The sequence below is a fragment of the Carettochelys insculpta genome, chromosome 10 (assembly GCF_033958435.1).
Source record: "Carettochelys insculpta isolate YL-2023 chromosome 10, ASM3395843v1, whole genome shotgun sequence".
Lineage (NCBI taxonomy): Eukaryota > Metazoa > Chordata > Testudines > Carettochelyidae > Carettochelys > Carettochelys insculpta.
The window spans coordinates 16,996,558-17,011,879 of record NC_134146.1 but is presented as its reverse complement, the minus strand read 5'-3'; the positions used below and the strand labels follow the sequence as shown (position 1 = coordinate 17,011,879).

Sequence of the window (15,322 nt, the reverse complement as noted above, 5' to 3'; positions counted from 1 at the left end):
GAACACACACACCTTTACCCAATCCATAGGGCTCAAGGCATGACCCTGTTACTTTAAACTCCCACCCTTACCCAATTCCTAGGGCTCAGGGTATAATTCCCTGCAGGTATGCAGGATCTGTGCCACTGGAAAAGCATAATTATGCAGATGAGCAGCAATTTGCAATTGCGAGACAGCTCATTGGCATGAAGCTGCCAGCAATACCCCTCCATGCAGACCCAGCTGAAGTGTGGAATAGCAGAAGCAGCACAGGGCCCATTCAGCTAACAACACATTGCATCAGCAGCTGGGTTACAGAGCGGTGGGCAGGCATGCAAAGATACACGCGTGCAGCAGGTAACAAGAAGGGAAAGAGGAGACCAACTGGCAAACTTAAGAACATGGCTCCTGCCCTGTTCTCGGCCCCAAAACAACTGTAGACCCCTGATTTCAATAAAGAAAGGGAAGATAAGCAGAAGGTTATCGGGGTGTGCTGACATAACTCACACGCAGGTGCTCTCTGCTCCAGACGTTCCATATTCACCTTTCTATGCAGAACCAAGATAGGCTGTTGATCCACTGTTGTTATACCTGAGTGTTTGCTACTGTGCTATAGCTGTTGTCTTCAACCATCCAAACACTATTTCAAATTGACACTTGAAGGTAGTTGCCATTTAGTTTAGTTTTAGCCACTTTCCTTTCCTAATTTGCATTTCAGCTTGCTCTATAGTCCAATACAAGCAGTACTAAAAAGACAAATGCCCAAATTGTATGTTGAAACCAACCTTGGGAAACGTCTACACATGAATTGGGCAAAATGGTTGCCACTATGACCAGCGTGTCATTGATATTACAGTGAAGCAGGACTCAGAGAGACATGAATGTCAGCTCACTCCTTGTCTTCTCCCTTATCAGCTGTTATCAAGAGCATGCTTGCAAGTATTCTATCCAAGCCAGTGTCAAACCCTGCTACTGTCTCACAACCCCCACTAACACACCCATACAAAGTTTCCTACCTGATGTTTGTAAGTACTCCCTTTCCGGGGTCTGGTTTATTAACAGAGAACATTTCAAACTAATTTCCCAGCCTGTTTCTCAAGGTTTGACAGTTCAGTAGGTGCTTGCTGGGTTCTGTGGCCCATTGCACTCCTCTAAAGGGGAGTCTTCCTAAGTCTTGCTACAGGGAACTTCAATCAAGGAGAGGATATGTAGGGCTTTTTCCTTCTTTTGCCTCTGGATCGCCTGCAGGAGCCTCACTTCAGGTCAGATCCTGGTGTGGCTGCAGGAGTACAGGACAACTTACATACACCACTCGCTTCTTTTGAGTCTCTCCCAGACCTTATCCAACCTGGTTCTGAGTCACACCACATGACCACTGGACTTTCTGGGCAGGTAGGCTAAACTAGGCCCATGTGCCCGCCCACCTCCCGGATCCCAATAGTGTCACTATTCTGTAGCCCTCTGGCCGCACCCTGTCACAGTGCCTTAGGGCCTTGAGATTCCAAAATTCCATAACACTGTCTTGTATTCGGCTGTGCAAAGAAAACCACTGGGGACATCAGAAAAAAATGTCAGGCAGCTCTGAACACTCCAGCCTGCTAAGGGGTAAAAGATCCCAGGGCTAGCAAAAGAACTGCAGATAAACTAGTAAGGAGCAGAGTGGGAAAAGGAGAGGAATTGTAACTGCAGACACCCATTAATGGAGCAGAATCTTTGCCAAGACCATCTAACGATAAAGTGTTGCTATTCTTCAGACACACACCACAGAAACAGGTACACAAGTGTTTTGGTTCTGTTTTTCCCCTTCACACACCAAGTCAGTCATTTCTTCTATACTCTTCTCACCTGTTGGTTTGGGGATCACTATTTTTCTTATTTGACCTCCTCCTCTTCCTTTTTTGTCCCACGTGGTGCTCAGAACCTACAGCATGGCTGAAAACCCTGGCAGCAAACTAACCAGGAAATAGCAAAATTCCCATTGACTTCAACAGTGGCAGAAGTGATGCCAGGGTTTGTGTTACAATCGTGCACTATTGTGACTGGTCTGGCAGCTAGCTGGGCTGGCTGAAGGACAGCAGAAGTGCATATGCCAGGATGGCAGGACTGTTCTACTGACTCAGAATAGCAAAGGGCATTGCCTAAATGTTAGATAGGAACGTGCCGATTACTTCTGGTACTGACGTTCTGTTTACAAATAGCTTGGGTGAAACCTGGAACAAATTTAATTAATAGTTGATAAAGAAGGATCTGCGCAGTCCGCAGGGCTGCCAGTAAACAAAACCCGCCACACCATGCTTTATAGGACTCATTTCTTTCACGCATCCCATCCCCGCTTCTTGTTTTTAATTAACAAAAATATCCTGCTGCCCAGCCAGAATGAGCCAATTCCTGCTTACTCTGACTGTGCAGCTCCTACCAGCTGTGCTGGGCAGAGTCCAAGATTAACTTTCAGATTTAACAGGAAGGTGAATCTAAGTCTCTGTTGCCATCCAGACCAGATACACCCACAGGAATCAGTACTTGTGTGTCCCCTGGAATCAGTGGTTAATTTGAGCAGCAGGAGTCTAAACATTCTCCATTCTCTCTTTAAAGCACCAGAGTTTAGTTCACACCTGAGCTTGAATGTCATCCAGTCCAGTGGCAGAGAAGTAATCAGGGAACAGCCCAGATTCCTGGACCATGATAAGTGGAATGGTAAGAGCCACTAATGCAGGCGATCCAAGAACCAATATGTGAGCAAAACAAGCACTCCTCCTTCTTTTTTCTCCCTATCTTCCCAGCTGTCAACCCCTCCCTAGTTTCCTTCCCTGGACAAATTTCTGATCATTCCCTGCCAAACAGAGAAACCCATCACATTTTCTGCTAATTCTAAGTACCCTGATGTGACACCCCCCGCCCCAGAACTCTGCGGCCAAAACTCTTTTCCTTGCTCAGTGATAAACAGCTCTGCCAATCTCCCGCATCCCCATCCCCAACACCTTCAAAGACCCTCAACCCAGAAAGAGGAACCTGGGGTGCCAGGAAGCTAGGGGCTTTGTAACATTGCAGCAGTTACAAAACTGCATAAGGCCTGGCAATGAGAATACACAGCTTTAAGGAGGAACAGAAAGGAAGAAGTAATTGCTAACAGTTTGCCAGCAATCCATCTACAGGGAAAACAGTTGCTTCTCCAGGCAGTAGCAATGCCATCTGTCACCAAAGCAACTGCAGTCCTGAGAACAGAAACAGGGCAAGAAAATTAGGGATGAGGTGAGGTTTGGGCTGGGGCACCCCTAGCCTTGTCACTCTGGCTGCCTCACTATGCTTTGCTGTTCTAGCTCCCAATCCACAAAACTCTCCAGACTGGCCAACCAGCCTGCAGGTCACACCGGAGTGTCTGTAGAACAGACAGCTCTGGTTCAGCAGCTCTGACCCCAGTAGCCTCCCCACTCTGGCTTCCATCAGCCTTGCTGACTGCTTGCTGGATGGTACCAATGCACTCTCCATGCTAAACTTACTCAAAACTGTGCTCTGGAAGGTCCAGACCCCTCCTGGATAGCTGAGAGGACTAAAAAGGTCTGTTTGTCCCTCTGAAGACACAAAAGCACATCCCAGCTTATTAATGCAACGGGGATAAACACACCTTCAATTTAAGCACAGCATTGAGTTGCTTTATAGTTAAAAAAAAAAGTTTATTAACTAGAGGACATAGGTTAAGTGATTTCAAGTAAAAGACATACTGTTAGTTATAAGAAAATAGAAGTGAAAGTGCATCTAAGACTCTAAAAACCTAGCAAGATACAGGCTTTGTTCAAGATGGTTTCTCACCTGCACTCAGGTCCCAGACTTTGACCCTCCCTTTCTCTGCTTGCAAGAGATCTTTTCCCGTGTCTGTCAAATGATTGATGCTGAAAACAGCTTATGTCCTTGCTTATATCTTCTGAAGTTCTGTGACTTTGTTTCAAGAGGCAGGAGGCCTCATGTTGTGCTTCCCTTCCAGTGGGCTTCCCACCCCCTGTATGTAAATGGAACTTCCACTGTTTTGAGTCCACCATGGTTATGTTACATAAAAGATCAGTATTTTGCTGCCTTTGCTCCTGTCTGTGAGAGAACCTATTTCTCCCCCTGTAGCTACAGACTGTAAAGCATATTATTATTAAACGTCCACATTTCCTCATACATCTTCCCCCTCCTGCCACCCCTCTGCTCTTCTGATTTGCCAACTGTGATAACAATTTATCTGATTTGTCAACCTTTAACAATTTTTGGACCTCTGTGCTTTATATATTGAGCCTGTTCTGGTCTGGCTATGATCTGAAGAAGTGGGTCTGTCCCACAAAAGCTCGTCACCTAATAAATAATTTTGTTAGTCTTTAAAGTGCTACGTGACTGCTGTTTTGTTTTGATTTCATCATAGTGTGAATACGAACACTTCACAATTAATCACTAGGGTGCCATTAGCTTTCAGAAAAGACCTATATACTTTAATAATGCAGTAACATCACATACAATTATTTGATTCAACTGCTTGCCACGTAAGGGTCAGCCCATATCTTCACAGTCCAGTAAACATTTGCAATGTATTCTTCTGAAGGTTAGCCCTCAAAGAAGGTTCAATATGTGAAGTAGGCAACATGTAGGCTTGTAGTGAAAGAAGCCCTATGCTTCTTCCCACCCCTATTTGTGTTTGCTGAAATGCAAAGTTTCCCCTCTGATGGTCCTGCTTACTGATTATATGCAAAGTGAGGTAAATATTCATTCTTTTGGTTGTGACTGGGGAGTTCTTAAACGTGACTAACCTAACTTGGTTTACACAAACTGCCATCATAATCCCATCATATATTCATAACTATGACTACCCACCACATATGTACATCACAGAACAATATTAATGATCAGCAAGTTCTGGATTTTCAAATGATACCTCATAAGGCATATTCTGTAAACTGATCCTAACAACAGTACATAGGGTGTGAATACAAGTGTCCTCAGTGTCTCAGGATTATTCTGGATTCTGTTAACTAACTGCAGTTGGTCTGATGTTGGCTGCTTCTGATTTTTTGCCGCCTCTACCATGACACCAGGTAGCTTGAAAAGATCTATTTTCTCCTCTTTCTGTTGTTTTAACTGCCACATTAAAACACAGCCATATTCCTTCCACTAAGACACCTTTCAGAGTCTATGAAGCAGCTCCTTACATCTTCAGTGACATGATACATTCCCGTCCCAACAGCACTGCCTCCAAAACAGGCCCGTTGGCAGACAGACATGGACGCAGAAGCCTGAAATTGGAAGTCAAACTCAGGACCCATATAAATCTGATCAGAACACTTCAATGAGGCCCACTCTAATTTATGGTGCAGCTGACATCAACAAGTAGGAGAACTATTTGGAGCACGGCAAACTCTTTTCAGAGAAACAGCAAACAAAGCATTTATTTTATTTGCATACAGAAAGCTTTTACAAATATATATTACTTTTTTTACATATCCAAAAATAATATAATTCTCTCCACCGAACATCATTTGTGACCCAAGCATTAGGAGACCTGAGAATTAAACAAAGAATTTCAAACACATGCCCAAAGTAAGGCTCCAATATCCATATCGAGGTACCTAACACATGGCCTGATTTGTAGGCAGAATATCCCTTAAATCCGCTTACACTCCAACATTGGGCTGACCATGATTAGACACTTGCAAAAACCACAAGACATCAAGATATTACACCATTCAAATTGTGCCCAACCTCAATGTTTCTGCTGTCTCATTTGGGTGTTTTTGCTATAACACCACCACAGAGACTTAGATTAGACTAATTCTGTAGTATAAAGGACCCTGCAAGCTTAAGCTGCATTAGTAAGAAATTCATGTTTCCGGGAAGCACTAACTTTTCTTCTGAAAGATGAATGCAACTTATAATAAGGAAGTGAATATCACTGCTCTGAGCCTGTGGGAAGGATACAGCCTCTACTTTCCCAGCATCTAAACACCTCAAAAAAAAAAAAAATGTCCATAAAAGATTTCCTTAATCATTCAACATGGGAAAGGACCATTCAATTATCCCATTTTTCCTTTCAGTGCTGGATTCTTTCAAAATTTAATCAGAGTAAGTTGTCCCTATTGTGCTCAGCACACTGATCCAAAGGGGTCTCTTGGGAATTTATGTGCCTTCTATTAAGGCATTATGCTGTGATAGTAAGACACATGACTAAGATGGGAGTTTTACTGCTCAACTCCACTTCAAGGGCACCTATCCAGCATTTCTGAAATTCCCAGAGTCCAGTTGTCAGTTGAGCACTGTTTGATGTAAGGAACGTATTTGAGAAGATCTCTCTCTCTCTCTCTCTCTCGCTAGCCCTCACCTCAGCTGCAGCCAATCCCAGCCAACTGAGCCATAGCCAATACCATCCAACTGACCCTCTGCTCTCCTCATCTACTTACCACACTGATTCCTCCCAGGTTCCCCCAGCAAATTAATCTTTTACTTCCCTCCCTTCCTTCCCAACAGCAAACTGGTCTCCTTCTTTGCTCCCTAAAAATTTATCTTCCCTCCATCTGCAAAAATCAATACTGCACGAGAAAGCCTTGTAAATTGAGCCTATGTTTCTGGCTTTCCCCAAGACAGAGAAGGAAAGTTTCATCCTGTGTTAGGCATTCTCCTTCAAGCAAAGGAGTCCAAGGAAAGTCCATGGAGTACCCAGCAAGAAAGCAGAGGGGTGGCAGCCAGAGGAGAGTAGCCAGACCTTCCCTTTCCTCCTTGCTCTAAACCAGGTAACAGTGGTAATACTCAGGTACTGCAGCAGTGGCGGGAAAGTGCAACTTTTCACCATGAGCCTCACTCGCACAGCACCAGCTGCAAGAGAGGGCCTGCCATTTAAGAAGGGGAAACTAAGGCCTGTTAAGTGGCTTGCTCAGTCAGGCAGCAAGTCAGAAGCAGGAAGAACATTTCAGGATTTAACACTATCCAAGACTGTGCAGTGATGGACGAGACATTGCACTGACCTACACAAAGCACAGTTGGACCCGAGTGTCTCAGAGAGACTGATTGAAGAACTGAAAGAGATATCTCCACCAAGCATCGAGATCAAGACCAATATTTCGAAGGAGGAAGTAGAAAAAGCAGTGAAATGACTAAACAACAACAAGAACCCTGGGAATTATAAGATCACAGGAGAGATGATCAAATACGGTGGAGGAAACGTGATTCAGGAAATACACCGACTACGTAACGTAACATGGAAAGAAGGGAAGGCACCTAAGGAATGGACAAGATCTGTGCTAGTGATAATACCCAAGAAAGGAAGTACATTGGCGTGCAGGAACTACAGAACGATTGCCCTAACGCGTCATCTAGGCAAGGTGCTGATGATGATACTGACTGAGAGACTAAGGCATTGTCTACACTAGCCCCAAACTTCGAAATGGCCATGCAAATGGCCATTTCGAAGTTTACTAATGAAGCGCTGAAATGGGAATAAGGGGACTTTGAAGTAGGCAGGATCCTTTCGAAAAGGAACCCTGTCAGGACGAGCCGCGCGGCGGCGAGGCGCGTCAATTTCGAAGTGCCGCGGCCGCCCGCATGTTAATGAAGCGCTGAATATGCATTTCAGCGCTTCATTAGTAAACTTCGAAATGGCCATTTGTGTGGCCATTTCGAAGGTTGGGGCTAGTGTAGACGTAGCCTAAGACTGCAGATGGAAGAACATATAGCAGACGAGCAAGCGAGGTTCAGAAAAGATAGAAGTACCATACAGCAGATATTGGCACTAAGACTGACAGTGGAAAAAGCTCGACGAAAGAACAAGAATGTATATACTTGCTTTGTCGATTTTCAAAAGGCATTTGACACTGTAGATCAGAAAGTGACTTGGGCAGTGTTGGAGTCATACAGAGTGGATGGCAGACTGATAAGCTTTTCTTGAAGGATATCAATGACAATGCTGAGGCAGTGGTGAGAACATGCGGGGAGCTGGGAAGTTGGTTTAAAACAAGTAGAGGTACGAAACAAGGAGATCCAATGCCGCCAAGTATCTTCATCGCACATCTGGAGAGAGCAATGGACAAGATCAAGGAAGAGGTAGAAGGGGTATCTGTGCACGGGAAAAGAATTAAAAACTTGAGGTTCGCGGATTATATAGTTCTCATTGAAGAAGATGAGGAGAAGCTAGCAAAAATGGTGCAGGTGTTAAACAAAGAAGGGAAGCGGTACGGACTGATTATGAACATCGATAAAACAAAAACAATGGTATTTGGAGATTAAGAAAGAGGAAGCAAGATCAGCGTTGATGGTATTGAACTAGAAAATGTAGAGAAGTTCACATATCTGAGGAGCAACATTATGTATGATCTAGATTGTAAGAAGGAAATAGCAACTAGAATAGCAAAAGCAAGAGCAAGTTTGAAGGCTATGGATAAGATCTGGAAAAGCAAAGCGATTTAGCTTAAGAATTAAGTTGAGCGTCTCGAAAATGTGTGTATTCAGCAGCAGGTTGTACGGATGTGAGACATGGGTGATATCGAAAGATTCAAAAAGAAGAATACTGGCCTTCAAAAGGAGTTGTTATAGAAAAATTCTGAGACCAGGATGGATGCAGAAGGTTACCAGTGAGGAATTCTACAGAAAGATACAGCCAAAAGAGAACCTGCTGCAGAAGGTTATAAAATGGAAGCTACAACTATTTGGGCATGTTTGCAGAATGAACGACGAATGAAAAATCAAGACCCTGGTATTCGGCATAATGGACGGTTCAAATAGGAGAGCCAGACCCCACAGAGAATGGACAGATGATATAGTAGATTGGTGTGGAGCTAGTCGACAAAAACTAAGCCACTCCGCACTGGACAGGGAAAGATGGAAGGAAATAGTGAGACAGGCACCAGACACCAACGGACGCTGAGCCCACGATTGTTGATGATGATTTTCCATCACAGGAAATACATATAAATTAATGGATGTTCGCTTAGTTATATTTCAGAACTATACTGAATAAAGTGGTGGTAGTTTTTCTTCTCTTACAGATGCCCGATTGAAGAATTTGGTATTCATTTGTAACAGTCACAGTCTAATCATGCAAAAATTGTATGATATCTATGTGTGTCATTTGTAATGAACCTCCCCAGTTACATACTGCCTGCCTTTTCCTATAAAGTTATTGTATCTTAGAAACCGATGATCCAAAATTCAACTAAACCAGAGCTGCTAATTTCTTTCCCAATCATGCCCCCATCAACCCCCAAATAGTAAATTTCACAAAGCCCTATCAGCCCCTCAAAATGAGGGGCATTCCTGCTAAAGAGCACTTGTAGTCTGGGTGAACAACTGTAGGTAGGTCCCATTTAGAATAGCAACCTCAAACTACCCAAGGTTTTGCATATTCAGGTTCCATTCCTGGTGACCAGGAGCTCCACACACACAGGTGCACTTCTACTGAAGATTTTAGTACACTTCTTTCTTCGTATGCAGAGAAAAACTCAACGTCACACTGAATACAAGTTTGGTAAAACCCCTAACCTTACATTACACTCTCTTGCGACAAACCATAGGAACAAAGTTTCTACAGTCAAAGGCCTTGTCTATGCTAATGCTTTTCCCACTGTTGATCTAACACAGATGCAGCTTCACCTTCTGAAACTAAAAGGTAGGCCATATGGCGGCAAAGACATATCTGTTCTATCTCCACTAGCATTCTCACCCCTACAGCTGCTAAGCCAGCAATGCAAAAAGTACTTTCAATTTTCAGTGCTGATAGAGCCAAAAGGATCACTCATGCACGCAGGTTTTCAGGATCAGACCCTATTTTCCATCACTAAGGAGACAAGAGGTCCTATCAATTTAATCTAACACACCCAGAGTAGTTGCAGATTGAGAAATGTTTTCTTTCAGCAAAGGTCACGTTTCTACATCTAAAGTCCCTGAATTTGCATCATTTAAATATGAGAGATTCATGGTCTGGTATATCATAATTTTGTTTGTGTTCATCGAATAATATTCTTAGTTCTTGCAGATATGTCTGATGCAGCTGCTCGATCTCTTCAAGAGTGGGATTCAAATTCTGTCTCACAGGGATAGGTTTCCCCACTACAAACAACAAGCAAAACAGAAATTATGTTAGCCACGCTGACAATTATTTACTGAAGATGAAAGTACTCTTCCAAGTTGGGCAGATACTTGGTTTTGTTGTTTTACACAGGGTGGATGAAATACTGACTTTACTGAAGTCACCAGCAAAACTCATGTTGTCTTCAATGGAGCCAGAATTTCACTGGGTATTTTTAGTGCCTTCTCTCCCTGCTGCTCCCTGTTCCCCACTATGGTAAGAAAGCTACGACAAAATACACAGGAACATAACAGATAGGCAACACATTCCTTTTTCACAGACTCTCTGTTCCTGTTACTCCCTTAACAGTGATATAATACCACATCAATGGGGCCTGATTCTCCACCTCTATTTACCTTATGGCTGTGTCTACACTGAGCCCTAGTGCCAACAGCTTGATGCAAATATGCAGTCCCAAAAATGCAAAATGGTGGCTCATTTGCATATTGGCACAGCTATTGTGCATATCTGAGGCAAATTTGCATATCACCACCAAAATCAAACAGTGTAGACAGGGCTTTTTTTTTTGCCAGAACCACCCCCTGCATCTATGCTGCCTGTGTTCTGCCATGATGTGTAAATTAAACTCTTGAATACGCACATTAGCAGCACAAATATATAAAGGTCACCATTTTACATTGTTGAGACTGCTTATTTGCAACTGTTGGCACTACGGCTCAGGGTAGACACAGCCTATGAGGTTATTTCCACCTATGCTAAGTAGATGAAGACAACACCATTTTGTTTGGTAGCAACGTGGAAAAATCAGACTCTAAAAAGTTGGGTTACTTAAAGGGAAAACAGTGCACTATGGGTGCGTCTACACTAGCTGGCTACTTTGAAATAACTGGCACAATGTTGAAATAGTACGTGTCATGTCTACACGTGCCGTGAGCTATTTTGATGTTGAAATCGATGTTAGGTGGCAAGACGTCAAAATTGCTATTCCTATCTGAAGATAGGAACAGCACCCTACTTCGATGTTCAACGTTGAAATAGGGCATGTGTAGATGATCTGCGTTCTGCTATGTCAAAATAGTGGGGTCCTCCATGGCAGCCATCAGCTGAGGGGTTGAGGCACGCTCTGTCCAGCCCCTGTGGGGCTCTATGGTCACTGTGTGCAGTAGCCCTTAGCCCAGGGCTTCTAGCTGCTGCTGCTGCAGCTGGGGCTCCATGCTGCGTGCACGGGGTCTGCAACCAGTTGTCGGCTCTGTGGATCTCATGCTGTGCAGGGCGAGTGTGTCTAGGAGGGTCCCTTTAAGGGAGCAGCTTGGGGCTTTGCTGGCCCCTTATTTTGACGGGAAGCGCTTGTGTGTGTGGAAGCTCCACATTTCCTTCCAAGGCGGCTCCTTCCGATGTTCTCCGTCGCTACTTCAACATTGAATGTCGATGACACCAGCCCTGGAGGACGTGTAGACGATATGCGTCGAAGTAGCTTATTTCGATGTTCTTACATCAAAATAGGCTACTTTGACGTAGTGTGCTAGTGTAGACGTAGCCTATATGATGCCTTCACTTATTCTCTATAGGCCTAATCTTCCACTACATTGCAACTAGTGAGCTATTTTAGACATCTAGGCAGAGTGCTCAATAGGTGCAAAATATTACCAAGCCAGAGTGGAAACCAGCCCCAATGACTTCAGGAAAGTGACTGTTGATTTACACCAGTGAGTGATCAGATTTGGGCTCATTCATGTTATTCTAGTCACTTAGCTTTCTGCCTGATTCTGCTCCCACTGGATCAACACTCTTCTCCAAGAAGCCTGTGCACTGGAAAACAGGTGGATCTTGGTGGCTGGAGCCAAGGAAGAGGAATGCTACTGCATTCTGGGCTAAACAAAGGTGTCTTTATGTTGAAGTGCTCCTGCACAGGTAGAGCGAGTTGCGATCGTACAGTCTGGGGGTTGCTAAGTCATGGATCGTTATGGCTAGGTCTGTGCTTGATGGGATGAGATGAAGTCCTGTAGCTAGTCATAAAGAAGGCATTACTGCAGCCATTGGTGTCTCCATGTACAGTACCAGCAAGGGGTCTTATTTTATTAATCTGGGGTGGGGCTATCAATGGAAACTTGAAGGGATTGTGATCAGTGTGCTTTGCTCTTCCCACCACCATCAGCTCCACCTTTCCTGGGGTCTACTTCAGCTGGACACCTTTCATTCAGGTGCTTATTGCTGTGACAGCTGTGCTGCTTGTGCCAAAGGTGAAAGCGATGTACCCTTGCGTATCACCTGGACACTGCTGGCCTCTGAGGCCATGGCAATTTATGATTGCCCCAAGGGATTCAAGTGGATGTTCAGAAGAATGAGGGAAAGAACTTAACATTTTAAGACGCCACAGGCTCTAGAACCAAAGGAACAAGATGCCCACCCCCATTCTTTGTAACACTTTCCTTCAACTTGCCGCGGTGAATGGTATCAAATGCCACAGTCACATCCAGGAAGGCAGGGATTAATATCCTCACAATAGCCAGGGGCAACTGGGGCAAATCACAGTGATGTATATGACCAGTTTTAATAATTACTTAATCAGCAAACAGGATGTCTTGATTTAAATCTAATTTTGCATTTTTACTTCTTAGTTATTTTCCCAAGAAAGGCTGAGTCTCATTGGTGGGGGTGCACTGAAACATGCTGATTTGAAAATAAATATAGCCTTTGCACTAAGTGTGGTGCTTCGTTTTGCTTACTACAAAGATACACTACATTTATACACATTTATGTAAGCAACTGTTACTTGCAATTATTCAGATTCTGAACATTTAATTTTTATTGCTAGAAAATGGTAAATGATTCATTTCTCATTTGCTAGACAGATAATTTTTACTTGAGATCTGAGTTAAGCTCTAGTGGTATGGAAATTAATTAGTTTAGTTAGTTATTCAGTTAATAAAAATCAAAATGTGCTGTACACACAAGAAATTTATTGAAACATAATTTGCATTTAAGACTAATTAAACAAAGGAAGTATATCTGTAGTTAGTGAACTGAATTGATTGTTTCTGGTCAGTATATCCTTCAGGACTTTGGAACTAGTACATTAAATTATCTTAAACCTAGTTTTTCCAAAGATTGGGAGAAGGAAACAAGTTTCCTGTTTCTTCAACTCCCAATTGGTTTTTAACTTTGAATGAACTAGTCCTTGAACTAAACAAGTACAGTAAAATTCCTTTAATCCAGCCTCTGATGATTAGGAAATCCTGATGGTCGGGCATCTGGCAAAATGAGTCCCATTTATGGAGATAATCTGGCAAAATTTGATGGTCTGGCACACACTAGTCCCCTGAGATATGTGAGGGTTGTGTTCCATGCAACCCTCACATACCTAGAAATTCACGTAAGTTGGGGGGCTTGAGTGGTGGTGCCATGGGATGGGGGCCATGGGGGTTAAGCCTGGGGTGGGTTAGGGCTGCAGGGGGACCAGAGAATGGAATTGAGGAGGGGTGTGTGGGGGTGGTAAAGCTGGAGATCTGTGGGGTGGTGAAGAAGCTGGGGACGCATGGGGTGGTGATGTCCAATAGTCCAGAAAATGTGGTAATTCAGCACCTGTCTGGTCCCAGATGTGCCAGATTACAGGAATTTTATGGTAGAATATTTTCCTCATTTCACTTTATTCTCTCTGCACCTGCAGAAGAGGATACTGTCATCAAAAGCTAGTTTCCACTTTAACAACTGGTTTCAGATGATTTGCCAGTGTTGTCTACCAATGTCTGATTTTCGTCAAACCCCACCAGCAAATACTCTGGTTTTGATTTGAATAAGTTACAGGCAGGTGTACGCCCCTTGCTTCTCACAGGAGATTGATGCTCGCAGGGCCCTCAGCAGGCTGCGCATGCCAGCGGCACGTGCCAGTCAGAGCCGCTAATGCACACGCATGGCCTACAGTCACCTCAGTTCCTCTCTGCCACGAAGCCTATCTCAGAACTCCAAAGCAGAGGGGAGGAGGGTGCATAGTGGAGCACCCACAGGGACAAACATCTCAAAGAACTTCAGTTATCGGTGAGTAACCTCCTTCTCCTCCTCTGAGTGTCCCCGTGGGTGCTCTACTTTAGGCGACTATGAAGCAGTGCCTCTTTGTGGAGGAGAGGATCTTTGGAGGCAGAGCTGAATTTGCTGATAGGACTTCATGTCTGAACTGTGCTTCATCTCCGCTAAGTGTGACTAAGTGACTTACCCAAGAGATCATACAGGAAATCTATGGTGCAGCAGGGTGTTGAGGCCAGAGCCCCTGAGTCCCAAGCTACTGCCCTCTGACGGCTTGTGGCATGGCACCATCAAGATGAAGTTTTCTTTCCACAAGGGCAAAAGGGAAATCTAAGGACCACAGAACCTCCAAAATGGCAAGTGCTGACTGTGGGGAGGAAGCTGTGGTCAGGACATGAAATGTGTTGCACTGACTCAGCACATTACTGCTGGAGCTAACCGGGTCTGGAGGCATTTAAAGCAGTCTTTGGTACAGTCAGCGTGGTCTAATTAATACTCCGTGTTCCAGCAGGCGCTCACTTAATCAGACAGGGCAAAACCTCATGGTGAGGTGAAATCCATTTCTATTACTGCCCCTGAAATATGGACTTTCCAGGAGCTTTAGATTCCCCTGAGCACGAAGGAGACCCTTTCTCCAGTAGGACACAAGCCAGAATGGATTTTGAGAAAGTATTAGAAAATGGGCCCATCTTCCCATTATTCTACAGGTTCTCGGGTAAGCAGTTTTAGATAAGCCACTGCTTGGTTAATTATCGTATAGGGTTCTGTTACTAAAAGCAGTAGTCAGTTTGCTAAGAAAAGAAAATACTTCGGCCTTTCTATCCCAATGATGTTTTTAAGAAAGCTGTATTATGCCTTGTGAAACATGACCCTTTAATTATTTCTATCATTAAAAAACAGTTCGTGTTCATGCATTAGCCAACTTCATGGAAGCAAAAGGCATTTTTTCCAGTTTAAGTCTTTTATTTTAATACCCTTACCTTTCACCAGAAGATCTCCAAATATTTTACAAATATTAATGAACCAACCCCTGCTAAGGCTGGCACTGCTATTCCTATTTTGTAGTCAGGAAAAAGACAGTGCGTGGTTAAATAAGTTGCCTCCAGGCATCCAACAGAGCAGTGGCGAAGCCAGGAATGGCACTGACATCTGCTGACTTCTTTTTTTAACTTTTGACTTCAGTTTTTTAACCAAAGACCATCTTGGGCCTTGTAGAAATTATCAACATGAAACAGAGGAACATATTTTGCAAACTAAAGGACATTCTAGGCTCTCAAAAGTCAG

At 43.8% G+C, this 15,322-nt stretch overlaps 1 protein-coding gene across 4 annotated transcripts in view; it reads right to left on the bottom strand.

Moving 5' to 3' along the window:
* The window catches only part of MOGAT1 (monoacylglycerol O-acyltransferase 1), an 89,530-nt gene that overhangs the window by 39,697 nt on the left and 34,511 nt on the right, over positions 1–15,322 (bottom strand). Inside the window, exon 6 of one of the 4 annotated variants that reach the window (XM_075004577.1) lies at positions 3,803–10,038. The exons of the other annotated variants lie outside the window; for them this stretch is intronic. Within the exon in view, the coding sequence (XP_074860678.1) occupies positions 9,884–10,038 (155 nt within the window). The 3' untranslated portion in view covers positions 3,803–9,883. Of the gene's footprint in view, positions 1–3,802; positions 10,039–15,322 lie in introns of those variants that run through there. 4 annotated transcript variants of the gene reach the window in all.